This window comes from Mustela erminea, chromosome 12 (genome assembly GCF_009829155.1).
Source record: "Mustela erminea isolate mMusErm1 chromosome 12, mMusErm1.Pri, whole genome shotgun sequence".
Taxonomy (NCBI): Eukaryota; Metazoa; Chordata; class Mammalia; order Carnivora; family Mustelidae; genus Mustela; species Mustela erminea.
In genome coordinates, this window is record NC_045625.1 from 62,827,971 (window position 1) to 62,855,152 (window position 27,182).

General features: G+C 40.8%; 1 protein-coding gene across 2 annotated transcripts; it reads left to right on the forward strand.

The window, feature by feature from the left end:
• Positions 1–11,138: 11,138 nt before the first annotated feature.
• CTSV (cathepsin V) lies at positions 11,139–16,379 on the forward strand. 2 transcript variants are annotated; one of them, XM_032308202.1, is made up of 8 exons: positions 11,139–11,269; positions 12,424–12,560; positions 12,854–12,976; positions 13,074–13,220; positions 13,380–13,604; positions 14,267–14,432; positions 15,097–15,214; positions 15,981–16,379. In XM_032308202.1, exons 2-8 carry the CDS (start codon positions 12,435–12,437, stop codon positions 16,081–16,083), a joined length of 1,008 nt encoding a protein of 335 aa, XP_032164093.1. In that variant the 5' UTR covers positions 11,139–11,269; positions 12,424–12,434; the 3' UTR covers positions 16,084–16,379. The 2 variants fall into 2 exon arrangements, with proteins under 2 accessions (XP_032164093.1, XP_032164094.1); XM_032308203.1 differs by lacking the exon at positions 11,139–11,269 and adding an exon at positions 11,285–11,426.
• The last annotated feature ends 10,803 nt before the right edge of the window (positions 16,380–27,182 follow it).

Consider the following 27,182-nt stretch of genomic DNA (forward strand, 5'->3'; position numbering starts at 1 on the left):
TTTTGAGAGGAATAACCAAATTAAATCCATTCTGTGTACATAAAGTCTCTGGCACATTGGGTTCTCAATGTTGTAAAACAGCAATCAGATCACATTTTGCTTATAAATGAGATGGTTTACAAATTCTGAGGAAATGGACATTTTCATTTTCTATAGGTGGGAATATACATTGGAATAACTTTCTTCAGTAAGTAGTTCCATTTTCAGAAGTTAGTTTTATAATATTTGCACACACTCATAAAAACATATGTATAAGGGGCACCTGGCTGGCTCAGTTGGTTAAGCATCTGCCTCTTGATTTCAGCTCAGGTCATGATCTCAGGGTTGTAAGATCAAGTCCCATGTCAGCTCTGTGCTGGGCATGGAGCCTGCTTGAGATTCTCTCTCCCTCTCTCTCTGTCCCTCCCCCATATCTACCCCTCTCTCTCTCTCTCTCTCTCTTCCCCTCTCTAAAAGAAAAAAAAAGATAGATGTGCAAAAATACTCATTACAGTAGTGTTTGTAAATGAAAAATAAATCTAAATGTTCATCCTTAAGAGAAAAGGAAAGTATTAAAGTCATTATGGTATGGGTGAATACCGGAATGCTCTATATACTGTCATCGAAAGATACCTATGCTACAGTAATAAGCCTAAAATAGAAGAGTTTATATATTTGATGTTATTTATGATCTTAGACATTTTGCCAGTTCCTTTGGTGGTGGGCTGGGGATGGATTTCATGCCAATTCTGCAAAGATGAATATTTTGCTTCCTGAGAAAAAACTCTAAGGTAGTGATGTTTTGGTTAAAACTTCGAAGTTTGCTCCACATGCCTCCAACTGTTCTCTCAGACTAGAATACCAATCCTTGTTTTCTCTGTGAATGCAGGAGGACCTGCAAAGGTTAATAATGAGGTCACCATAGGAACACTTTGGGCAGAGAGGTAGATAGGCTCAATGGCACAATGAGGTGACTCCTTGAAAATAGAGGCCAGACACCAGGTCTCAACAGAATGAGCTAGTGCTGAACCAGGTGACTGATAACAAGTCCTAGAATTTGGGCAGAAATACCCAAATCCACCAGGCACATTTGATCTATGATGAATACGATGCAGCCTTGGTTGGAATGTCTTTTATTTCATGTCATTCAGGACTTCTGCTTTTCTTGATGAAATCTGGAGATGAGGATGCTGTAGTTTCTTAGGCTCCCCCTGACAGGGGGATGGGATGCTACATGGAAACCTCACTTTCAAATGACAAACTGCCAAGATTTCCAGGTCAATGACAAATAAAGAAAGCACAAGTCCAAAGGTATTATCCAGAGGTAATTGATTCATACTTACTGCTTCATTGGATGTAAGCTTCCCCAGTGCAGGGAGTGCATCAGTGGTTGCTCCTCTTTGATTCCTCAGCACAGGACCTGACATAAAGGGACTCAGTAAGGATTCATAGAATGAATGCATGGCAAAACATCATTTCCTGAATTCAGTTGATGAGGTAGCAGAAGGCAAGCTGAGGACAAAGCTCAAGCTGACTCCCCACACCCCACTCCCCCACTCCCAGGTGGGATATGTGTGACATTCCTCAGGAATCCCTGGCTGCCCTAAAGCTAAGCGAAGGAGAAACAAATGGTTAACTTTATAGAGATTATAGTCTTGTAGAACTTGAATCTCTCTCAGTGTTCAAATGTCTTAGTGATTTATAAGAAAAAAAGCATTCTCATCAATAATTTAACTTCCCAAAGGAAAGTAGATAAAATTAAATGTCCTTTTAATCTGCAGCCCACTGACAAATACTTGAGGCAGTCCGAGTAAAATGGTCCTCCAGAAAGCGCCCAATTGGGTTTTTTAAAAGATTTTATTTATTTATTTATTTATTTATTTATTTATCTATTTATTTATTTATTTGAGAGAGAGTACACACGCACAGCAGAGGGAAAAGCAGGCTCCCCACTGAGGAAGGAGTCCAATGTGGGTCTCAATCCCAGGACTCTGAAATCATGACCTGAGCCAAAGGCAGCGGCTTAACTGACTGAGCCACCCAGGTATCCTCCCAACTGTCTTAAAGTTAATATGTTTTGCCTTAGGGAAAAACAACCTTAACCTGACAAGGCTCCAGTGTATTGTAGGTCCATTTTAACACATGAAAGTTCTTTGAAAACTTCCCTTTTCCTTATCTCCCCCAACTCCCAAGTATGTAATCAGTCACCCCTCACAAACCACTTTGGCACAGCAGCTTTCTGTCCAGGGTCCTGTCCCCGTGCCTTAATAAGATGACCATTTTGCACCAAAGGTGTCTCAAGATTTCTTTTTTGGTTGTCAGCTCTCAACCGCACCCCACCAAGCCTCACCTACACATTCCAATACTACATCACAGACATTGTACTGTCATTATCCTGAGCCCCTGCCCTTCCCTAACGCCTTATACAGAGTCCCCAGAAGGAACAGAGTGCAGGTCATTTGCAAAGGAAGAAATGGAGAGGACACCCAGTCCCACACACCTGGCTAGAGAGCTGGTGGTAAGGGCAAGGGCCAGTCTTTCATGTCAGTCTTGGCTCAGGCCTGGAGCTCTCAGCCAGGGCTGTGAAAATTAAGCTGAACTCCTCAAGACCCTTGTCTTATACCTACCACTTTTCCTCAGATGGAATGGAAGCATATTTTACAGTTCTATCACTGTTCTTAGAGGATTTCAAATGCATTCATCAGTCCAAGTGAATCCCTAAAGGGGAGAGCTTCCTAAGACAATAAGGTAAAAAATTTAAAGAAATCTGGCAGAAGACAATCTGCAATGCGAAGAATGGAAGCTCCCATGGTTTTATGGTTATTGAGAACTTTCCCCTGAATCAAGTTATACACTCCTTTAATGCTTTACAGTAGGATTCTAGATATGTAAGAATGGTCAAAGCCATAAGCATGGTCAGTACACACTTATCTCAATGCCAACAATTTTTGCTGCGATGTTAGTGTGCCTTTGGGTTGAATTATTTTGCAATAACTCACTGTGCCATTGAGTCTCTCTACCTCTCTGCCCAAAGTATTCCTGTGGTGACCTCATTATTAACCTTTGCAGGTCCTCCTGTGTTCACAGAAAAAACAAGGATTGGTATTCCAGTCTGATAGAACAGTCGGAGGCATATGGTGCAAACTTTTGTATATTTCTCAATAATTTTTGGTTGAATTTTCAAGGGACAAATTCTATAAATGGCTGCATATAACATTCACGTTATCTCATTTTATTTTTAATACAAGCTTATGAGGTCATTAGTATTACCCACATTTTATAATGTGTGAAACCAGGGCTTGGAGAAAGTAAATTATTTGTGCAAAGTTTATGCCTACTGAAGATGAGATTGGAGTTATCTACATTCCAAAGACAGGGCAATCAGGTGGTAAACTGGGTTCAGAAGTACTGAAAATTGTTGTTTATTGGTCTGTCATTTTTCCATTGACTGTTTTAATGCAGATATGGTTGTAACATTGAAAGATTTTAAAATAGAAGCTTTGTGATATTCTGTAATTTCAGTATTCAAAGTTTAGTATTTACAGCAGACATCCTTATTTATCAGTTCTCTCTTCTACCTACCTACCAAAATAATAAACAAACAAAAAAATCATTAATGGTTTTTCATCACTTCTTCAATCCAAAAAGGTAAAACAGAAATGAAATTCAGATAAGTACCCAATTTTTTCCCTTTCACAAATTAGGCAAAACTTCCAAATCATCTGTTTTTATTTATTTATTTATTTTTTAAGATTTTATTTATTTATTTATCAGAGAAAGAGAAAGCACAATCAGGGGGAGAAGCAGGCTTCCCACTGAGTCAATGTGGGACTTGATCCCAGGACACCAATATCATGACTGCGGCTGAAGGCAGATGCCCAACCGAGCCACTGAGTGTCCCTAAATCATCTGTTTTTATGATGGCAAACTCCCATTGTGCTTAAAGAAAGCTTTCTTCTTTGTGCTCAGCAGGGGGAAATACAACAATATTACACCAAATGACTTAATTATGGTAGTATTCTTGGAAATCGCTGGATTAAACACTTGATTAATATGAGTCCTATCTCAATGCTCATTTTTACCATTTCTCTCATGCACCTTCAACTATTTCTTTTTCTCCTCAATGAACCACTAGGGTTCACCATGAAGTAGAACAGCAGAAAAGGGTCTCCACTCCCTGGGATCAGGAAAGCAATAGTAGCCACTTGGTTACCATCCCAAGAGGCCACACACAGGGACTATTTGCACTGCCCTGGTGAACTCCAGCAGAGTTATAGTATCCACAAGCACCCTAAGGACTGGTCTGTTCAGGACTTAAGAGACACTTGATGGCTAATTTCTCTGTTAGGGATCTCTAAGCTGCCTGTGACATTTCTAAGCATCTCAAGGACAGTGAGAAGGATCTAGGATTTCTGTATCCTGGGAGCCAGAGAAGTTTCCCAAGTATACCTGAGACCCACTGAGCTCTGGGCCAAGTGCAGGGTCTTCATGGAGTTTAATCAAATTGGCGGTGATTCCTCTCTTGGCCCAATAATTGCCATTTTGCAGTGATATTTACATTTTCAGTGATATCTATCATATTCTGGGGAACCTCAGTACTATAAAACAAAGTCTTTGTCCCTCAAGACACTTTAGTTGGGGAGATAAGACATGTAACTTAGTTTTGCTTGTTGTCCTGATACAACTAAAATACTTTTCTCATGTCATTCAAATGATTTTTTTACTTCCATTTCCCTCTTTGAATTTAAGGGAAAACTCTTCTTTACTACTTCCCAAATTCTTTCTATCAAATTCCACTTATTTTCCACAGAGTCATGCAAACCATCACTGGATACCATCAGTGAGCATTGCATGTCAATAACTTCTACATTGAGCTCATGGAAATTTATAAACTGGGAAAGTGTTTGCAGGGGGTAGGGCACTATGCAGAGGGATGTGTAGATTTAGAAGACACATATGCCATTTCCACAGTGTAGATGCTAATTAGCTTTGGAATTGCCACCTTGTGTGATCTTGCTCCCTGGATGAGAAACCTGGGATGATAGGAAGGAAACACTCAGGCAAGACAACCAGACTCCAAGCCTTACTAATTCAGTGTGTAGTGCGGCTACACACTGGGGGGAGCTGGTAATTCTGCAATGGGCCTGATTTATCTCCTAGAATAAAAGAACATCATCTGAGCATAGGATTCTGTTAATAATAAAATGTATTTAAAAGGAGTAGTTGTTGGGACCCGTGAGTGGCTCAGCGGGTTAAAGCCTCTGCTTCTGCTCAGATCATGATCTCAGGGTACTGGGATGGAGCCCCACATAGGGCTATCTGCTCCTCAGGGAGCCTGCTCTCCGCACCCCACCTCCACCCCGCTTCTCTGCGTACTTATGATCTCTGTCTGTCAAATAAATAAATAAACTAAAATCTTAAAAAAAAAAAAAAGTAGTTGTTTCTTCCTTGGATCAGAACTGGCTATTCTATACTGAACTCTTACATGCTATTTCATCGGACCATTCATGAAGACCTATGATCTTGAATAAAATTCAGATTCTTCATGTTTTTTAAGATTGTATTTATTTATTTGAGAGAGAGAGAGAGCCGGCGCATGTGCATGAGCAGGGTGAAGGGCAGAGGGAGAAGCAGAGTCCCCACTGAGCAGACAGCCTGATGTGGGACTCCATTCCTAGACTTCATGATCATGACCTGAGCTGATGACAAAGGCTGACCCGACTGATCCACCCAGGCACCCCAGATTCCTTATTCACAGGGTGAGTTAGTTCTCAAAAATAAAAGCTGGGTTCTTCGGTGGACGGTATGAATTTGAGGATAAAGTTTTAGACATACTCAAAACTGCAGTTACAGGTCTGCTTTGAGGACAATGAAACCAAGGTAAGAAGGCAGCAACTACTGGGTGGTGGGTGGTGGATAACAACAGGCAAGGGCAGAGAGGGAACACAGGACAAAAGAGAAAACAAAGGTAAACCACCCGTGTGGTGTCAGTAACTCAGCAAAATTACCAAAGCTTCTATTTAAAATATTTCCCTGGTTTTGGTTTTGAAGGAATTATATAGCAAATTGGAGATGTTTGATTGCACAGGTTTATTTCCTTTTCATGGTCTCAAATTTTTTAAGAAGAATGGTTTTTGTCAATGTGTGTTTCTAGAATTAGCAAATGAGTGAACCTCACTTTTTAAATACCTGAGCTTCTCAAAACTATTAATCACTGAAGCACTGTCATCAGAGACAGGCTTAAAATCTGACAATGAATTGAACACAGCTAAGGTAACAGAGCTTTTGTTTTTGAGAAATGATTAAGCAAGGAAACAGCCAGGAGGCACAGGACAAAACATCTTCCTGGAAGCTGGTTGGGCAGGAAGATGTGGAGGCCCAGCCCAGTGAGGGCAGCAATGCCTTCTGCATGGCTCACCTGTCTTCCTCTCCTTTCAGCCTGATGCCAGGTAAACCTACACTGAAGTCCAAGTGTAGAGCCCGGCCCTAGGGAGCTTTGACACTATATCTCACCATGGCCTCTATGCTTATTTTCCACTTCTCCTACTGCCCCCTGGCACCCAGAACCCAGTTTGCCAAGTAAGTGATGGGGGCTAGGGCTGAGGGAAGAGGGCAAAGTCTCTTTTCTAAACTCTGCTGTCCTGAAGTACATTTAAGTTCTCTCTTTACTCTAGAGAAGAACCTGAATCACCTTTGATTTTTGTATACCCCATGCTGTGACCATCTATAAAATGGGGTATGTGATCATCTATAAAATGGGGTAAACAATAGCACCCCTGTACTAGGGCAGTGATTCTCAAAGTGGGTCCTCTGACCAGTAGAACCAGCATTGCTTGGGAATTTGTTAGAGAAGCAAATTCTCAAACCCCTGCCAGACCCACTGTATCAGAAACTGATTCAGAAACCCACGAAGGTCAGCAATCAGTTTTCCCAAGCCCCCAGGGAATTCAGATGCTCACTCAAGTTTGAGAACCACTGCCATAGAGTTGTTGTGAAGAATAAATGACAGATGGGGTGCCTGGGTGGCTCAGAGGGTTGGGCCTCTGCCTTCGGCTCAGGTCATGGTCTCGGAGTCCTGGGTTCAAGCCCTGCGTGGGGCTCTCTGCTCGGCGGGGAGCCTGCTTCCTTCTCTCTCTCTCTCTGCCTGCCTCTCTGCCTACTTGTGATCTCTGTCTGTCAAATAAATAAATGGAATCTTAAAAAAAAAAAAAAAAGAATAAATGACAGAGCAGCTAGAACATGCTCAGAATGGCGCCTGGCACCCAGTGTTATTTAGCTGTTGCTATCTTCATTTGGTCGATATCATCATTATCATCTTCACAATTATCATCATTACAGTTATCTTTTCTAATAATACTTTAGTTTCCAGGAGTAACTGGTACTCTCCTGTGGAGATGCTTTTCCTGTGGAATAAACCCCTGGCACATGTATGTGCAAGCTAACTCTTAGTAGCACAAATGATATTACCATAATGATTCAGGGTACCATGGGGGGAAAATTTAAGAACCTACATTTGTAAAGAGAGACTTTATTAACAGGAACAGTTGCCATAGGGAGATGCTCAATGCCCAAACCAGAAATGTCTTCAGGAAGGGATGAGTGAACAATGCTTTCACATGCAGAGATCCTGGAATAGATGGCTGTGCAAAGAGTAAGGGGAGTGGGGAGGAATGGGTAATAAAAGCGGCTGTGTGGGAGTCTTGAAACTTAAAAAACTGTGTCAAACATTGCACTAACAGAAGAGTCAAGGCAGGAAGCATCTGTAGTAAGAGACATGAGCAAATGTACAGAGTGGGAAGTTCACACAGTTTAGAGCATAGCTGTCCTACTCAAGCCAGTCTATATTAAACACAAAGTTGATCAGCCTTGTCAAGAAACTAGTTTTTATTTATGTCATGTTGCAGTTGACTAAATAATGGCCCCCAAAGATATCAGATCTTAATCCTTGAAACCTGTAAAGGGTACTTTACCATGGCAAAGATTTTTCAAATGTGATTAAGGATTTTGAGAGGGAAAGATACCCTGGATTACCTGGATAGGCTGTAAATGCAATCACAAGGGTTCTTGTAAGAGGGAGGTAGAGGGAAATTTGACAGATACAAAAGAGGAGAAGCCAGTGGGTAGAAGAAGAATCAATGAAACAAGATGGAATTGGGAGGGAGACAAACCATAAGTGACTCTTAATCTCACAAAACAAACTGAGGGTTGCTGGGGGGAGGGGGGTTGGTAGAAGGGGGTGGGATTATTGGGGAGGGTATGTGCTTTGGTGAATGCTGTGAAGTGTGTAAACCTGGTGATTCACAGACCTGTACCCCTGGGGATAAAAATATATGTTTATAAAAAATAAAAAATTAAAAAAAAAAAAAAAGAGGAGAAGCCAATGTGACAACAGAGGCAGAGATGGGGTGATGTGCCACAAGCCAAGGAGTGGCTAAAGCCACCAGAAGTTGGAAAAGAACAGGTTCTGCCCTAGAGCTCCAGGGGGAGCACAGTCCTGCAACAACTGATTTGCAAGTTAGGTGATGCCACTTTGTACTTCTGCCCTCCATAACTGTGAGAGTACAAATTCCTGTTGTTTTCAGCCACCAACTTCATGGAAATGTGTTATAGCACCATTAGAAACTGATACATCTTGTTTCATGAAACAACTGTTTTTTTATTTTCAGATTTAAGGAAGAGATCCTCTGGCAACCAAAGGAGAGTTTGTGGATTATCTTCTTGGTGGTGGGGAAAATCCCACAAGGTCAGCTCTTTTGTTACCTACTATATCAAGATGCTTTGCCATAATCTCATTTAAATAATATTGATCATAGCTGTGCTCATATGCTGTAAAATCAAGATTATTGTAGTTAATCTCAGATTTTAAAATGGAAAGACTGAGCTTCAGTGAAGCTATTAGTGAAGTTACATGTAGAATGTGTCAGGAAAGGACAGTGAGCACAAAGTAAAAGTTTAACTAATTCTTGTTAATTGATTTACTTAAGGAATTGCTATTTAACTGTATAGGAAAAACAAGGTTACAGAAGCTCAAAAAATTATTTCATAAGTGGCTTCATGTGAACATCTATCATAAACAGGCTCTTTTTCATGAAATTATAAATTATAATAAATCATTCTACAAATGGACAGTTGTCGGGACAATGTTTTTAAGAATAAGTCTTGGTTCATTGAATTTAAACAAATTCGAGCAGTTGTTATTTTGGGGAGAGGTGTTAAGTGGCCCCAGGGTCTTGAATAACATTAAGTTGGATTGTTTAAAATTTCCGGAGATAAAGTAAAAAATTACATCCTGTTTTACTGGTGAGCCAAAGAAATCTAGACATGCACATAAGAATATATTTTCACAAAGACAGCATTTTAAATAGGAATTGGGAAATTCTAACTTGCTGAATTTATCAAAGGCAGAGAGAGCTAAGTCTTGGTCGCTTAACTAAAATGTGACTATTTTAATATTAGCACCCATATAAGTTGTTTTGCAAAGGAACAGCAACAGAATAAGAAGAAAAGGAACACAACGGTTAGTAATACACATTTCTATAATGCATTATTTAACAGATTATGTATAAGTATATATTACGAGTTGGAGCAATAATATCTTCCACTCTCTTGCTTAAATGGCTTTCTCCTATAATTCTCCTGAATTTAGATATTCCTTGATTTAATTTTAGGTTTTGAGCATAACTGCAATAGAGGCCATTTCACCCTCCATTGATTTTGTATTACATTCCAGCACGCAAAGATGATGCCATTCTTTGGAGCAGCACCTGCCAGGCAGCCTTCCGCCAGACTATTGCCTAAAGTGCAGGCATTCACAGGGTAGCAGGTTTTTCCACCCTGTGCAATCTTAAAGAGCTGTGACCCCAGGGCAACTGTAAAACCCACACGTGCTAGAATAATTTAGATTTCTTGTGATTGACTGAGTTAACAAACAATGGCCAGACTTTACATGACAAAGAACTCTAACCCACAAAAGAAACCTCTCAAGCAACTGTCTCCAAACAATCAGGACTTGCTGAATGGCTATCAGTTTCTCTTTACCTCTTCTTCCAAAGCAGGACAAACCAAAGAAATCCAAATATTCTCCCCAAACCAATCACATAAACGAGATTCCATTTCTAGTTATTTCTCCTCCAGCTTCCCCATGACAACAGCCTCTTACAGAAGCTTCTCTTTTTTCATAATTAAAGTTTTCTTCACTCAGGCTGTTTTTGAATGGTCTCCTTTTTGTATTATGTGGGTGGTCTTCATTCATTTCCACATGTATTGACCACCATGGTTACTTTTTTTTTTTTTTTAAGATAAAACAAAAAACCAAGGCCAGCCATATGCAATACACTTCTGTAACCACCTGAGAACTTTGGGCCCTTAGCTGTGTGTGTACTTTTAAAGGCCATAAAATGAAATTTGTAGTTATTGCTGACTTTTAAAAATATTTGTCTGGTTTTGCTTCTACAGACTTAATTTTAACTAACTACAAATTGGCATGCACTATGACTCCATTTCTGTAAAAAGAAAAACATATATATAAAGATATGCTTAGAAAAGAGGAAGGAGAGGATAGGGGTGTTCATTTTCTAAAACATACTTTCTACAGTGAGTGTTTCTTATGCAATTAAAAAAAGAAAATTCCAGAAACATTTCTGAATTAATTTCCTTAAATCTCTACATACAGTTGACCCTCGAACAACACAGGTTTGAAATGTGGATGGGGTGTTCATTTTCTAAAACATATTTTCTACAATGGGTGTTTCTTATGCAATTAAAAAAAGAAAATTTTAGAAACACTTCTGAATTAATTTCCTTAAATCTTTACATACAGTTGACCCTTGAACAACACAGGTTTGAAATGTGGAATTCAGTTACATCCATAGTTCTTTTGATAAATACCCTAGAATACTGTACCTGTATTTTTTCTTCATTTCGATTTTTTGTAACATTTTCTTTTTTCTAGCTTACTATAAGAATACAATATATAATACATACAACGTACAATGTATGCTTCCCTCCTCCGCAACATGCCCGCGCCCACCAAAGCAGGTCCCAGCTGCCCTGGGACAAGTTGAGACCCAGCCCAGTCACGCGCTGGGAGTCCCACGCATGGAGGCCCTGCCCCACAGGCCAGCGCAGCCAATCGCCGCGCGGGCAGGCGGTAAGGGCGGGCCGAGCGGACAGAAATCCAGAGACCTTAAAGGCTGAGTCAGAAGCGACTGCGTCAGAATCCCAAGCCTCGCCGATCTGGAAGGGGTGCGTGCGTCTGTGAAGTGCGCCTGCGCAGCTGTGGACGCCGTAGGTCAGCGTCTCAGTGTGGGGACCCACTGCGTAGGGGACAGGGACTAAAGGAGGGGGGTCCACCCCGGGGCTCGGACGAGGGGCGCGTGCGACCCTTGTAAATAAGAACATCTGCGCCCCTGGAGGTGAGGCGGCTGAGTCGACGCTGCTTGGATCCTGTAAGCCTTGAGGTGGGAAGTCGGGGGAGGACGGTTTGGGGAACGCAGGGAGGTGCCGAGACCACTGGGAGGCCCTGGGCTGTGCAGGAATCGGTCGGCCTCTGGGCCGTGGCGGGCACAGGTCCGATAGCTGGGCCGCGGCGGGACCGGCCTGGCTAAGGAGTTAACATGGCAGCGTGACTTACGCACTGGCTGCGGGGCCCGGCACTCCTTGCAGGGCCGTGCATCAACATCCTTTGGAAGCTGAGAGCGACGAGCCCGATGGAGAGCCCCCGGCCCGGCCCCGCCTTTCGCGCCGTTCTTGGCCCCGCCTGGGACAGTGCTCTGATCCCTGGCAGAGCCTTGGCCAGGTCGGGGTCGGGAACTGGGGGCTTGGGACTTCTTTGTGCCTCGTGACCACGTCCTCGATTTGGGGGAGTGAATGGGAGTGTTGGCGGCAGAGGTCAAATGTGGGGACTGCGCACTCCTGCCCAACTTCTTGGGAAGGTCTTTCAGAAAGTTTTCAGTGCAAGAACTGGCGGTTTGAAGATCAGTCTCACGACGTGCTGTACGTTAGTCTAAAAGAAAAGTGTGAAGTGGCTACCCAAGTCTTGGGGGTTCCCTGCCCTTACTTGAGATCAGGTGTCCTGATAAATAAGATTTCCTGGGTCACCTCGGTATTTTCAGTAAATAACTCGGACCAACAGTTTCTTAGTTGCTCTAAGATTCTGAGACCCCTATCAAAATCTAAATTGTCACCGCGCTGTTAAAGTGAAGTCAGTTTCAATTCCTACAGCACTTGTCAGCCTGTTTTTCAGTTGATGGCTGAATCATATCTCCACTGTTTTAAGTCCTTGACCTGTTTTTCTCCACCCACATCCATAACCTTCTTCACAGACCTGTAAATATTTGGGAAGATGATTTAAGCATTTTTACTCCACAGCATCTCAGGACAAAATAGGATGGCTTTTTAAAAAGGATCCATCTCATTGATTATTCACTTCATTCTCTTTACTAGGTTTTTGAAACATGAATACTTCACTCTTCCTGACTGCCCTTTGCTTGGGAATAGCCTCAGCAGCTCCAGAACTCGACCAAAGCTTAGATTCACAGTGGTACCAGTGGAAGGCAACGCACAGAAGATTATATGGCATGGTTGGTAACGTGAAACTGTCCAGAGGGACCACGAGAGAAAGGCCCTCCTTGCTGGGCGTTTAGGTGGAGAGTAGCATCCAGAAATCAGCTTTTACCAAGGCAGTACCTTAATGGCACCCATTTTTGAGTATAATACGGGCATAATTCCTGTTGTATGGTTGTTGGAGAACAGCTCCAGCAGAAATATAAAGCCATCCCTAGCTATGGTTTTTCTCCCGATCTGTCTGCAAATCCATTTGGTGAGGGGCTCGGTTTTAAGTAGAAATAAAGGTATATTACATATTTGCCTCTAGAATGAAGAAGGTTGGAGGAGAGCAGTGTGGGAGAAGAATATGAAAATGATTGAACTGCATAATCGGGAATACAGCCAAGGGAAACATGGCTTCACGATGGCAATGAATGCCTTCGGTGACATGGTGAGTGTAGCTTGGATTGCTGAACTTTTTGTGCTTCCTCTTTGTACTTTAGCAGAATAACCTCATTTTTTCAACATTTTACTTACTTTTCCTTAAGACCAATGAAGAATTCAGGCAGGTGATGAATGGCTTTCGAAACCAGAAACACAGGAAAGGGAAAGTGTTCCAAGAACCTCTCTTTGCTGAGATCCCCAAATCTGTGGATTGGACTCAGAAAGGCTATGTAACTCCTGTGAAGAATCAGGTACGATAATATTAGGTCTCCTTCTAAGAGTAAAGCCAAAAGGAATTAGTGTCCTAGCTTTGGTAGTCTGGAGTGACATCAGTTTGCTTTTTTGTTTTAAGAATATTTAGGTATATGGGCTATTGTTGTCTTGTAAACTGATAACTTTTTTATTTTCAGGGTCAGTGTGGTTCTTGTTGGGCTTTTAGTGCAACTGGTGCTCTTGAAGGACAGATGTTCCGGAAAACTGGTAAACTTGTGTCACTGAGTGAGCAGAACCTGGTGGACTGCTCTCGGTCTCAAGGCAATCAGGGCTGCAATGGTGGCCTGATGGATTTTGCCTTCCAATATATTAAGGACAACGGAGGCCTGGACTCAGAGGAATCCTATCCGTATCTTGCAAGGGTAAATGGAGTTCCTTATCTTGTTATTCCAGCCCTCCTCTTGAAAGTTGTATTAAACATTTTCAAAGATAACAGGCATTTTATTCAGCATTCACATTTTAGACGTAAACTGACAGAAAACAGCCACTATAAATTATCAGCTTTTGGACAGGTTCTCTGAATAGATGGTTAGTGTATAGTTTCTGTGTAACTTGGAGACTTTATTTACCATTCTAGACATAATCTCCATAGTGTAAGATTTCTTATGGACAAGTAGACTTGGGTTTTCACTGAAAAAAACATACTGCTGATTTTCACTTTCAAATCAGCCAGTACTGTTTTGCTGTTGACTTACAACAAAGTTGACTTGGACATCATTAAGCTGCAAACTATGGGACCGGGAAGGGAAACAAACCATAAGACTCTTAATCTCAGGAAACAGAGGGTTGCTGGGGGGTGGAAGGGGAGGGATAGGGTGGCTGACTTATGGGTATGTGCTATGGTGAGTGCAGTAAATTGTGTAAGACTGATGATACACAGACCTGTACTCCTGAAGCAAATATTACATTATATGTTAATGAAATTTAAAAAAAAAAAAACAACTGCAAACTGCTGAGTCCTGAGATCCTAGAACTCATGATCAGCTCCTAGTGATCAACTTTCTTTCCCCTTTACCTTTAATAGGACACAGATAGCTGTAACTACAAGCCTGAGTATTCTGTTGCCAATGACACTGGCTTCGTGGACATCCCTCAACGAGAGAGGGCACTTATGAAGGCAGTGGCAACTGTAGGACCCATCTCTGTTGCTATTGATGCAGGACATTCGTCCTTCCAGTTCTATAAATCAGGTAGGTGTTGATATTTTTACTATTGAAAATTAGGCAGGCAAAATTGGAAAACACTGCAGTTGACTTTTTGGTTTGGAGTCCTGCTTTCCAAGACTGTAGAATTTTGAGTGTGCATTTAATAATAGTGATGTTTCCATTTGACATACTTTAGGCATGAGAGAGACATGAGACTCTCCTTAAATATTTTTAAATGGCTATGTAATTCCATAAATACAAATAATTGACATAACTACTGTCCAATTGTTGGACTTTTTTTTTTTTTTTTTAAAGTGTTTACTTAGAACTGTGAAGAACCCTGTACCTCAAGTGTTAACTTTGTCTTGTGCTACTTCCTTTTAGGAATAGAAAGGATTATGCTAAATAATAGGAGTGGCTAAATCACCTTAGTCTTGGTAACTAGATCTTACCTTTAGAAATCTTTGTATTTTTTCAAGTAGAAGATATCTTGGATTTAGTTTAATTTTGATTCCTAGTGAGTTGAGTTTGACTTTTCCTTTTTTATGAGCCTTAACAATTTTTTGGTAAATATTTAAGCATTAGTTTGGAATTTGTTTATAACATTTAATTGAATTTTGAGATGTCTTTCTTAACTGGTAGATAGGGTGAGTTACTGTCATGTGTCACTTGGAGCTTCTTACCCTGACATTGAATTTTATTCTCCTAGGCATTTATTTTGATCCAGATTGCAGCAGCAAAGATCTGGATCATGGTGTACTGGTGGTTGGCTATGGCTTTGAAGGAACAGATTCAAATAACAATAAATTTTGGATTGTCAAGAACAGGTAAAAAACTCCAAATGTTATATATATTAAATTGAAAAGCACATGCTTGTTTGGAATCAGTATTTGATTTCAAGTCCAAAAAAGTTCAACTTTGAAATCCCACAAGTCTTTCCCCCACTTAAGTGTGAACATGCTGATACTTTTATAAAAGTAAAAGGTGCTGATGTTTGATTACAAGATTTTGTAGCAAGAGTGTTGGAATTACAATGTATTTGTAACATTACATTTCTAAATTCTAATTTTTTTTTTTACTCAAATAAATCGGGCCCCAAGAGTTTCAGATAAAGTATGTTGCACCTATAGAGTTAAGGGCTGGTTTCCTTTTTCTATGTCAGTTTTTCAGCAAGCTACACTCAGCACAAATAACTGCTGACTCTTTAAGTTGGAAAGATTTTCCAAGAGTCCAGTGGGCTCTGTGCATTGTTCCTGTTATCATTTGGGGTCCTGCCATTTTATGCTGCTTTACAACTCCAAGGCTTGAGGTTTGTCAGGATCAGTTTTCACCACTAAAATTCTTGAACTGAGATGAGGTCTAAGATAGCATGTAGAAATAGACTAGCATGTTGGAATTGTACCTCTGTCTCAGTTGCCTATCTTTAAATGTTAAGGATTCATGGGAATTAGCATGCTTACTACTGTATGTAACAGTAATTAGAATAGTGCCTGATAAGTGGAAAGTTCTATTTTAATTATTAACTATTATTGTTAATGAAGTTAATGTGTACTTGATTCTTTGTATAAAACAGAAAATGTGCTCTTCTTTCAGTTGGGGTCCAGAATGGGGCTGTAATGGCTACGTAAAAATGGCCAAAGACCAGAACAACCACTGTGGAATTGCCACAGCAGCCAGCTATCCCACTGTGAGCTGATGGACCAGGAGATTAGAGGACTTGAAGACAGCGTATCTGGGGGAATTTTATCTTAAAACTGATCAAACCCTTATTGTATAAGATAAGACACTACTTGAATCGTTGAGGATCCAAGTTGTGATTTGAATTCTGTGACATTTTTATAAGGGTAAAACATTACCACTACTTTACTTACTGTTATAAATAGCTTTATAATGTTGAAGTCTCGTTACTTAATTCTAAAACTTTTGGATTTTCATTTTTTCAAAGAATATATAAAACTTCACCTTTTAAAATAAAATTTAATTCAGTATGTAGAGGTGGAACTTCTCTGTTTTCCATTTACTTTTTGTGTAGTCAGGAGATATTACTGGGTTATAAAGACATAACTGAATATGCTGTGGTACATTAGGAGGACACTGGGTGGGCCTCAGGATCTTAAAAATACACAGATTTTGTGTCAGCTGCCCATTGGCTCTGTTGACCCAATCCTTGAATCTGGCAAAATATGACAGTCTGGAAGGACAAAGGTAAATTGTTTCAATAAAGTTTTAATAGTTTAACAATTCACGCTTTAGAATAGTGAATAGTTATGTAGGATCTTAGGTTTTAGATACTAGAAAAGGAGACCAACTTGATTCAAGATGCTTAAAACTTAATAAGGTTATGGGATAAAACAAATCTTAGAGCCAGTTACTGAAGCAATCTCTTTGAATTGGTGGTGAAGACCATGTCACTAGTTTGCAGATGAATGAGGATAGATTCTGGACTACCAAATCTGTTTTGTCTTGGTCTGCCAAGATGGCTTTCCAAATAACTCGTCTAGGAAAAGCATTATTTGTTACCCTGTGTTAGCAAAAGTAAATTTAATGGCTGTGATGAACCAAGTCTCAGATGCTTGGTAAGAACTGGAAGAACGTGTTAAAAGAGCCACAAGAGATGAACATGAGCTACAAAAATAGGTCCCCCCAGCTTGGGAAGATGGAGGAGTGATCACTAGGCCAAACTTGGACTTAGCTGCCTAATCTCTGAATTAAAAGTCAACTTAGAACAAAACAGCCTGACCATATGGTTGTATACAGGCAGTAAGTACAAATAAAACAATATTTTTGTATACTGAAACGATGGAACAAATATGCCAACTTTGGGTGAATTATAAATGATCATTTTCTTAACCTGTAAAAAACTTAACTTTTTTAGTAGGGGAGAAATGTAAAAAGTATATATACATTCTGCAAGCTAAAGAAATATGTATGTATGCATTCAAAAATTTCATCCTTCTCATCAAATAAGAAAATACAATGAATAAACTGGTGAAATATTTAATCTAGCCATAATCTATTATGAAGAGAATGAGAGATGGAGGACAGCTAGACACCTTTTATCCCCAAACCTTCAATAACCTTTGTCCATTGGCCATTTTTGAGAAAATCAAATTTACCACACAAGTTTTCTCTGAGAAGGGATTCCTTCATCTTGCAACAGGAGGTAACTCAGAATGCTGTCCTGAATCCTGAAACAACTCAAGACTCAAAGGAAATCTCAGGGTGCTCAACTGAAGGAAAGTGTGATGGCTTTTTCTTTAAAAAAGTTCCAAGTCTGTCAAAGCAGAGGACTCCTCAGACGTCTAAACTATTTGATGTTTTTGTAACTTCCAAAAACCTTTTTAAGTTTGTGAAAAGTACCAAACCACATCTATTATCTGAAAGAATTTCAAAGGAGCCAATAGACTTGAAATATAGAGAGCTGGAAACAAGTTTTATCACTATAAAAATCTAATCTGAATTTACTTGTCCAAATGGTTCCTTATCCTAGTTAAAGGAAATAAGGAAAGGTGAGAAAATTTGGCAAATTATGAAGGAGGAATTGGCTTATGTGGTTTTGTAGCTATGACTTGGGCATGTTGTTAGGGGAGGAAAAGTGCTCAGAGTATAGAAGTGCCCTTCCCCAGCCCCCACTGTGTTTCACTTTACATGGCTTCAGGCAACAGCAGTGCTGAAGCAAAAGACCCTTTGGCAGATGAGCAGAGGGTCAGTAACCTAATGCTGTATGGCAATGCCTGTCCTTCAACTTAATCACGTAGGCACTCTTATCCTACATCAAAAGAAGGGTGAGTATAATAAGATTTTGAGAGACCATATTCACATAACTTCATTATATTTTTAAAGATTTATTCATTTTGAAAGAGAGTGGAAGGAGGAGCAAAGAGAATCTTCAAGCAGACTCCCCAATGAGCTTGGAGTCCAACTTGAGGCTTGATCTCTGAACCCATGAGATCACGACCTGAGCCAAAACCAGCGTCAGACAACCAACTGAGCCGCTCAGGCTCCCCTATAGTATAGTATTATAACCATTTATTTTAGTGTTGATCCTGTCCTGTACCTTATTTATAAATTAAATTTTATCATACTACATGTATATATAGGAAAAAAACAGTACAATTGACCTTTGAATAATGTGGGGTTTAGGTGTACCAACCCTACCCCCCACCTTATACAGTTGAAATTCTGTATAACTTGATTCCCCAAAAGCTTAACAGCCTGCTGTTGACCAGAAACTACCAATAACAACACCTTTTGTGTATTATACATAATCTGTACTTTTATAATAAGAATGTTAAGTCATAAGGAAAACATTTATACTAATGTAAAAGAATTCACATGTAAGTGGGCCTACACATATGAGATAAGCTATATGCTTAAACCATTGGTACCACACTTGTATATAACTTACTTTAAATAAAATCTTGAGATAAGAGTCTATGTAAACTCATGTGGAAGCATATTGGAGGGGTGTTGGAATGGCTTGGCTGGGTGGCTGATCTCAGGGTTCCCACAGCAGATAATGTGCTTGAGGATTCTTTCCCTCCCCCAACACATGTTCTCTCTAAATCTTAAAAACAAAGCAAAAAAACAAAACAAAACAAAACAAAAAACCACACACACAAAAAAAACAAAAAACTATTGGAATACTCCTGTGCTTAGCTTAATCAAAACTATAGTTTGTATATGTCTTTCAAGTGACATTTTCACTAGGATAAAAGGGTTTATAACCTTGTGTAGAAGCATGTGGGAGTAGCTTTATGTTTAACTCATTATAACTATACTGTGTAGGGGCGCCTGGGTGGCTCAGTGGGTTAAAGCCTCTGCCTTCTGCTCAGGTCATGATCGCAGGGTCATGGGATCTGCTCTGCGGAGAGCCTACTTCCTCCTCTCTAATCTGCCTGCTTTGACTACTTGTGATCTCTGTCTGTCAAATGAATAAATAAAATCTTTAAAAAAACCAACTATACTGTATAAAAAAAAAAGTGGGCCTGAACAGTTCAGACCTGTGTTTTTCAAGAGTCAAACTTGTGTAGAGAGTTTGGTACCATCTGCAGTCAGGCATCCATTGGAGGTCTGGGAATGTATTAACCACAGAGAAGAGGAAACTACTGTAATTAGGCCATTTGGTGCACACATTTCCATCACCATCTCCAAAGTATATTTACAAAATCCTGCCCTATTTCTGTTAGTGATTTTTAAAAGATTTTATTTGACAGAGAAAATCTGAGAGAGCATAAGCAGTGGAAACAGCAGAGGAAGAGAGAGAAGCAGGCTCTCTGGTGAGCAGGGAGCCTAAAGCAGAACTGGATCCCAGAACACTGAGATCATGACCTGACATGAAGGTAGATGCTTAACTGACTGAACCACCCAGGTGCCTCTTTATTAGTAATTTTTAATTGATGAAAGTTACAGTGATAAGATCACATTTATGTTTTGTCTATAAAATTTGAAATTGGTGTTATTTCCTAAACTCAGTTACTTTTTGACTGATTAAAAATCTAAAAAACGGGCACCTGGGTAGCTCAGTCATCGGGTGTCTGCCTCTGGCTCAGGTCATGATCCCGGGGTTCTGGGATTAGGCCCCACGTCGGACTCTCTGCTCAGTGGGAGGCCTGCTTCTCCCTCTCTCACTCCCCCTGCTTATGTTCCCTCTCTCACTCGGTCTCTCTCTGTCAAATAAATAAATAAATAAATAATCTAAAAAACTCCTGGGATTTTAAGAAGCAATTAGTAATACAAAAATATGTGTGTGTATCTCCCATCACTTAACTTTAATTTCCCAAATGTTCATGATCATCACTCTTTTTAAATGAGTTAATGTGAAACTATTACCAAGAACTGTCTCTTTTCTCAGTACGATGTTTTAAAACTTTTGTAATTCGTGTATTTACTCATTCAGCAGTACTGTTGGCTCTGGGGACACAACAGCAAAAAAAAAATAGTCACAGTCCCTCCCTTTTGGAGCTTACATTCCTACTGCTGAGCCCGTGCATAACCTTCATCTGTCATCATAGCCATTTTGTTCATGACCTCACTGGCAATGATAGCAGTGGCTAGGGAAAGAAGCTGACTGGTAGCCATAGAACAGGTCATTCTATCCACTTGATTTACTGAGGTTACCCCTTGGTGAGCATTTACATGGAACAAAAATATAGTCATGCTTTTTGCTGATTCAGAGAGCTCTATCCACATACCTCTTCTCCAGACCTACCTTTTTTTTTTTTTAAGATTTTTTATTTATTTGAGAGAGAGAGTGGGAGCACAAGAGCAGAGTGGCAGAGGAAGAAGCAGACAACGCACTGAGCAGGGAGCCCAAAGCAGGACTTGATCCCAGGACTCTAGGATCATGACCTGAGACAAAGGCAGACACTTAACTGAGCCACCCAGGTGCTCCTTCTCCAGACCTCTTGGTCAGCAATTTTCTAATCATGACTCTTTCAAGTCCCTGAGAATCCAGTCAAACCATTGCCACAGTTCATGAATCAGTATATAATTGCATGTCTGGCTGTTTTTCCTTTCAAGCAAAATGAACAACCAGATGCTCAACACTTTTCTCACTGGGAGGATTTCCCTTCACCACTGTCCTTCAGGGATGCCCAGAAAAGGGTCATAGACCTGCAGTTGTCTACTTCAGTTAGTGCCTACATATCATGTAGAACCATCTGAAAACCAGCCCCAAGTTTTCTCTTCCTCAATCAACTGATTTTAGAGAACTCCCTGTGAGGCCACAGTTGGAGGCTGGGAGAAAGTAGGTAGGAGTGGGGGCTATGAGCATCTGGGCAGTTTCCTAATGGAACTTGCGCCTTGAAGGCCCGCTCAGACCAAATCTCATATGTACCACTTCTACTGGATAGTGGAATGCTGCTATGCACATTTGGCTTTATGGCTATTTAAGGCTATGTATCTCTTTGGAGAAGTCTGGAAGAAAAAAATGAACAGTAAAAAGGTATAAACAGTATAAAAATCAACAACGCAGTTTCCCTTTCATTTAAGGGTTTGGGGTCAGTAAACTCAAGTTTTAGAATTAAATAAGGGTCTGAAAAAAAATTTAAGTTCAAGTTAGTCTTCTCCTGACTTGACCTAGAACTCTTCTGCTTATATAGACCGAATAAGAATTTAGTAGACAACTATTCTAACTCTACTGCATGGACTCTGCTGTCTACTATGGTAACTATGGTGTGTTCCAATTAGGTGGGGGCTGGAGGTGAAAGAATTCACCTGAGGCAGAACAAAGGAAAAGTTTATTGAATTCACTTCAAGCCACTGCCTTTGATTCAGGTCATGATCCCAGCGTCTTGGGATCGAGTTCCGCATCAGGTTCCTTGCTCGGTAGGGAGCCCACTTCTCTCTCTTCCTGCTGTGCGTGCTCTCTCTCTTTCTCTCTGACAAATAAATAAACAAATAAAATCTTAAAAAAAAAAACAAAAAAGAAGTTAATGTATCCCCTGACCAAAATGCAGGAAAATTTGTTCTGATCTTCTTTAATGTTGCTTAGATAACTAGTAGAGATACCATCATTTCTTCCTCTTCCCTACTTTGGTGCATAGATGATCTGTTAAACATTGAATACTCCAACCCCACGATGACTTCTGCACCCTCTTGCTCTATAAATCTGTGGATTAAGTTCCTGGCATTGCAGAGAATAGCTGTGTAGCATCTGGATCATCATTCACCCAATCTCCACATCAGCAAAACTGTGTGTAAATGGTATGGAAAGGCTTGTTTCATTTTTTGGTCTTAAAGTGCCTTCTCAGTTTGAAGGATACTTTACTGTTCCTCCTCCATCTTCTAACATTCTGACATTCTAACATCTCTAACAGAGCCAGGCAAGAGACCTAAAGCAAGCAGGGATAAAGAGGCTCTGCCAGGGGAAAGCCCATTGTCTATAAGGGAAATCCCATTGTCAGGAGGGAAATCCCATGCAGGCCAGCCACTGCCATGTGAAGAGATTCAGCTAGATTTTTTGAGCATTTTGGAGCAATGTATGAATACAGGGATACCCTGAAATGACCCAAGGGATTGTTAGATATCCTATCCAAAATGGTAGGGAAAAGGACATGGTGAAGGGAAAGTGAACAAGCTATTACAGCAGTAGGTTGGCTATTGCTAAGTACATTATAAGACACTGTGGAAGAAGAATTATAAATAAGGAGATAATTAGAACAGACTAGAGAAGCATTGACTTTGGAAAAGGATGCACAGACCACATGTTTTCTAGTATGGATATTATGTAATTGTGGATATTATGGATATTACGGAATCCAACAGCAGGAGGAATGCCTAGAAATTATGACATATAGGATGGCAAAGATGCATGGGTGCAGACTACCATACACTAAAGTGAGAACTATCATATCTCAACAGAACTGGGACCTTAAAAGAGAGGATCCCAGCAAATACTGACTTCTCTCATGAAGAGGACATTATCAAGAAGGAGGAAAATGTTTTACAGTCACTCTTTTATTCAAACAAAGACCTATTTATGAGCCTTGAGATAACCAAAAATAAATTCCAGAGACAGAAAATGATGGAGGGAATATTCTGTTGGTGAATTAGAACTAATAAGGTGCTTTAAGTAAAAGGGACAAGAAGGGGTGACAACTTGGGTGTTACAATGGTGGGATATTGGGGCAGATGGTATGTTAGATGGGTCTGAGATGCTAAAAATGGCCTCAATCACTGCTCAACCTGCCTTGCTACAAAGGTTATATGTGGCAGGCATGGGTGAGTGAGCACTTAGCTAGTTTAATTAATTGGATAAACTCTACCATTAAGATGACCTGGCCTAATGAAGGGCATGTTCCCTCCCCCTCCTTGCACTAGACCTCTATGGAAGAACTACAAGAAATTATATGAGAACGGGGAATGAAACATGCCATTCACACTCAGCATTTCAGATCACCGAAGAATTATTTTCTTCTTGTATGAAAGACCATCTCTTACTCAGCCCTGGAGCATGTTATGGGGCTTTAGTATCTGTCCTTGCACCTGTGGGTAATCAACCCACTGGTATAATAGCCACTGTGGTGGCTGACTTACATGAAACCAAAAGAATCAGGCACGGGGTAAATCGATGGGCTGCAAAACAGAAAAATGAAGGACACTGCCAATAATAAAATGACAGAAAGGGGAGCCCATCAGGATCTTTAGTAAACAACTTTGGCAAGATCTAGTATTACCTGGGACCCTGAGAGGAAATATAGATAATCCAATTGGCTCTTGCTAAGCCTATGGAAGGTGTTGCCTAAGGGAAAGCAGTTTATTCCCTTGAAAGAAGCCTCAAAAAAAGTGACATGTGTTACTGAGAGCCCCTCTTCTTAAAGAGGAATCGGGGGGAGATTAACTTCTTACCACTAGAGACTAGGGGTTAGGCCAATGTTGCCATCTAGTAAGTACAATAGGAGATGGCCAGAGGCCCCCTGTTGAATTAACCATTTAATTAGTTTCACACTAACAGACTATACTAGCTTTAATAGACACTGTTGCTGAATGCACAGTTATCTATGGAAACCCCTCAATATTTCAGGGAGAGATAAAAGTAATTGAAGTTATGGGAAACAAATTATCAAGGTCAGATGATTGGCAAGCTTCTTCTGTGCTATTTTCTGGTGCATACTTTCCCCATTCCTGAGTATATTTTGGGCATAGATGTTTTACAGGACCTGGATCTAACGACAACTACAAGCAAATTCAGGTTGTGTATTCAGGTAGTGAAATCCATCATTGTGGGTCCTGCAAAATGGGATTAAACTATACCACTGCCAGTTCCCTGGAGGATAATAAATGTAAAACAATATAAGCTACTTGGGGAGCAGAGTGAAATCACCACCAATAGTAAAGAATTATAAAAAGCAGGGGTGATCTGTCCTGCTCAAAGTCCATTCAGTAGTGTGGTTTGACCTATTAAAAAATCTAATGGGAGGGCGCCTGGGTGGCTCAGTGGGTTAAGCCGCTGCCTTCGGCTCAGGTCATGATCTCAGGGTCCTGGGATCGAGTCCCGCATCGGGCTCTCTGCTCAGCAGGGAGCCTGCTTCCCTATCTCTCTCTCTGGCTGCCTCTCCGTCTACTTGTGATTTCTCTCTGTCAAATTAATAAATAAAATCTTTTAAAAAAAAAATCTAATGGACCTAGTAAGTGAAAATAGATTAAAGGGAACTCAATAAAGTTACTCTACCCATCCATGCTGTGATGCCTAATATAGCCTTATTTTTAGGAAAATAAAATCATGGCATCCATTAAGACAGATCATTATGTACTAGACCTATCTAATCCCCTTTTTGGTATTCTAATTAGGACTTGGATCCCAAGACCAAGTCACCTACACATGGAACAGGAGACAATGGATCTTTCAGGCATTGCCCCAAGGGTACCTCCATCGTCCCACAATTTGTCACAGGATGGTAGCCCAAGGTCTGGAAAAATGGATATTGCCAGAGGAGATGGCCTTTGTTATTACATAGGTAATTTTAACTTGTGATGATATACCCTCCCTGTCTCAAGCCGCTGCATCATACGGGAATACTTTAAGTCACAAATATGGGAGGTAAACAGTGACAGGTCAGTCAGGATCCTGGGCATCATCTGTGTGCATGAGGCAGAAGTGATGCCAAAGGCAGTCATTGATAAAATATAAACCCTCCCAATCCCTGAATCAGTAAAGGAATTACAGACTTCTGTTGGTTTATTGGATTACTGGAGACCTTTTATCCCCCATCTAGCACATTAAGACTTTTCTATGCCCTGCTTAGAAAAGGACGCTGAAGGGATTGGGTTGTTAACCAAAAAGAGTCTTTTTTAAAGTAAAACTAGTACAGTTTTACTTGATAGTGATGTGAGTTGTGAATTAGATGTGAGTTCCTTTCCGGAAGGGTTTGGCTGTGGCCTGTGGCAATGAAAAATGGGAAATGAATCCCATTTGGATTCTGGTCTCAGTTATGGGAGAGAGGAAAAACCACACATAGTCCCCTCAAGATACAACTGTTAGCTATTTATCTTGCACTGCAACAGACAGAAGGACTGACAGCCACCTGCCTGTGACAGTATGGATCTCCCTGTCAGTAGGATTACAGGTTAACTACATGTTCAGCAAACCCAAGAGTGTCTGTGCCCCAAGTAAGAACCTTACAGAAATGCCACACTTAACCTTTAGCAGAGGAGCACTTATAATCCCAGTCTGCTATCTCACAAATTGCACTCATTACTAGGTCTGGTCACTTAGGTTGACCCAGCCAACTTCCAAAGTCATTGACATTGTTTCTTCTCCCCCAAGTACAGGAAAGGGTAGGCTCAACTCCAGTGAACAACACCTGGTGCACTTATGGTAATGGCAAAGGAAAGCCCCTACTTGGCATTTGTCTGCCATCTGTCTGGATTCTGATGTACTTGGGTTTGAAGAAGGAACCAAAAGTACTCCAGTGCACTACTGACTGAGAGTGGTATGGATTGTGCTAACACATGAACCCATGCCCATTGATTTGGCCACTGACAGCTGGAGAGAGTGGAATGGAAGCCACAATGGCACAGAATAATCTGGGTTGGATTAAATAGACTCCTGTGAGGAGCAGAACTATGGCAAGATGATTGGGAATATGCACGAAGCTCAGTGCAGCTGCCCAAGTATGACATGTGTGTACACACTCCCCATTCACACTGCAGTTGTGAAGGAGATGTTCTAGCCCAGGCACAAGCCCTTTTGCTGGAGGAAATGCTGACCCTTTTGAGGTACCAGAATGGTGCACAATAAATTGGGACACTGAGGTTCCAAAACCACTTGGGAAATAGTAAAGAGATTACATTTGCTTTTAAAATATTCCATTCTACAGACTGCTGACTAGGAGTGCCCCCAGAGCCACCTCAGGTGATGACTTTTTCACCATACTTTGACGCATATTGGACAGACTACGTGCCCTATATCTTGCTGGCAATAAATTACATAGGCCCTTTGCTGGCATCGAAAGGGCACAAGTATGCCTCACTTTCATAGGACTTGTACAAGCAAGTAAAAGGGAATAACAAAACTACAGAACATGTAGGGAACGTGGACTCAGATAGACAGTGATCAAGGAACACATTTTACCAGTCATACCAGGTCCAAGAATGGGCAGAGGCCCCGGATATATTATGGACTTTCCCCCTGTCATCCAATCCCACTGCTACAGGCCTAACTTAGAGGGTGAATGGACTAATAAAAACCACGTGAAAGACTGTCATCAGAAGGCTCCCTTACTGGACCATCTGGAAGACTAGCAGAGGCCACAGCAGGACACACATCAGCATATGAATGCCTAAACAATGACACCCTCACACTTGGGTGTTAGGGGAGCAGGTATCAGGAGGTCTGAGGTCTTCCAGGCTGGAGGGGGGACTCATTTTGTGTTTGCTACAAGACCTCCCACCTGCTGAGACACCCCTTTACCTTCCTCCCCTCTAACTCCCCATGGCTTGATGTTCTAATCCCCTGGGGCCAAGGGCTCAAATCCAGTACTGTTATTAACCCCTCATTCTATATTGGTCAGGGCCCAATTCACAGGCAAATATCTCTTCTCACCCCTGATGCTGCATACTGAGGGAGAGCTGCTAGTTACTATGTATGCCAATTGAGGTGACTCAGTACATTATAGACACACCTCTGATAATATTAAGGGGAAAAAATATAGAGTATCATCCCCCAGGGATGATAAACCAAGGGCACTGGCTCAAGGGGACCAGAGTGCTACTTGGTTACTAAATGAAGATTTGCCATATCTATTGTCTGTGAAACATTTGTCGTATTGCCCCTAGCCTCACAATTGCTGG

Coding starts and splice junctions, on each gene's coding strand:
- CTSV (XM_032308202.1), top strand. CDS start 12,435: ATGAATACTTCACTCTTCCTGACTGCCCTTTGCTTGGGAATAGCCTCA. Junction 13,221..13,379: donor TAACTCCTGTGAAGAATCAG/GTACGATAATAT, acceptor TTTTATTTTCAG/GGTCAGTGTGGTTCTTGTTG. Junction 14,433..15,096: donor CTTCCAGTTCTATAAATCAG/GTAGGTGTTGAT, acceptor TTATTCTCCTAG/GCATTTATTTTGATCCAGAT.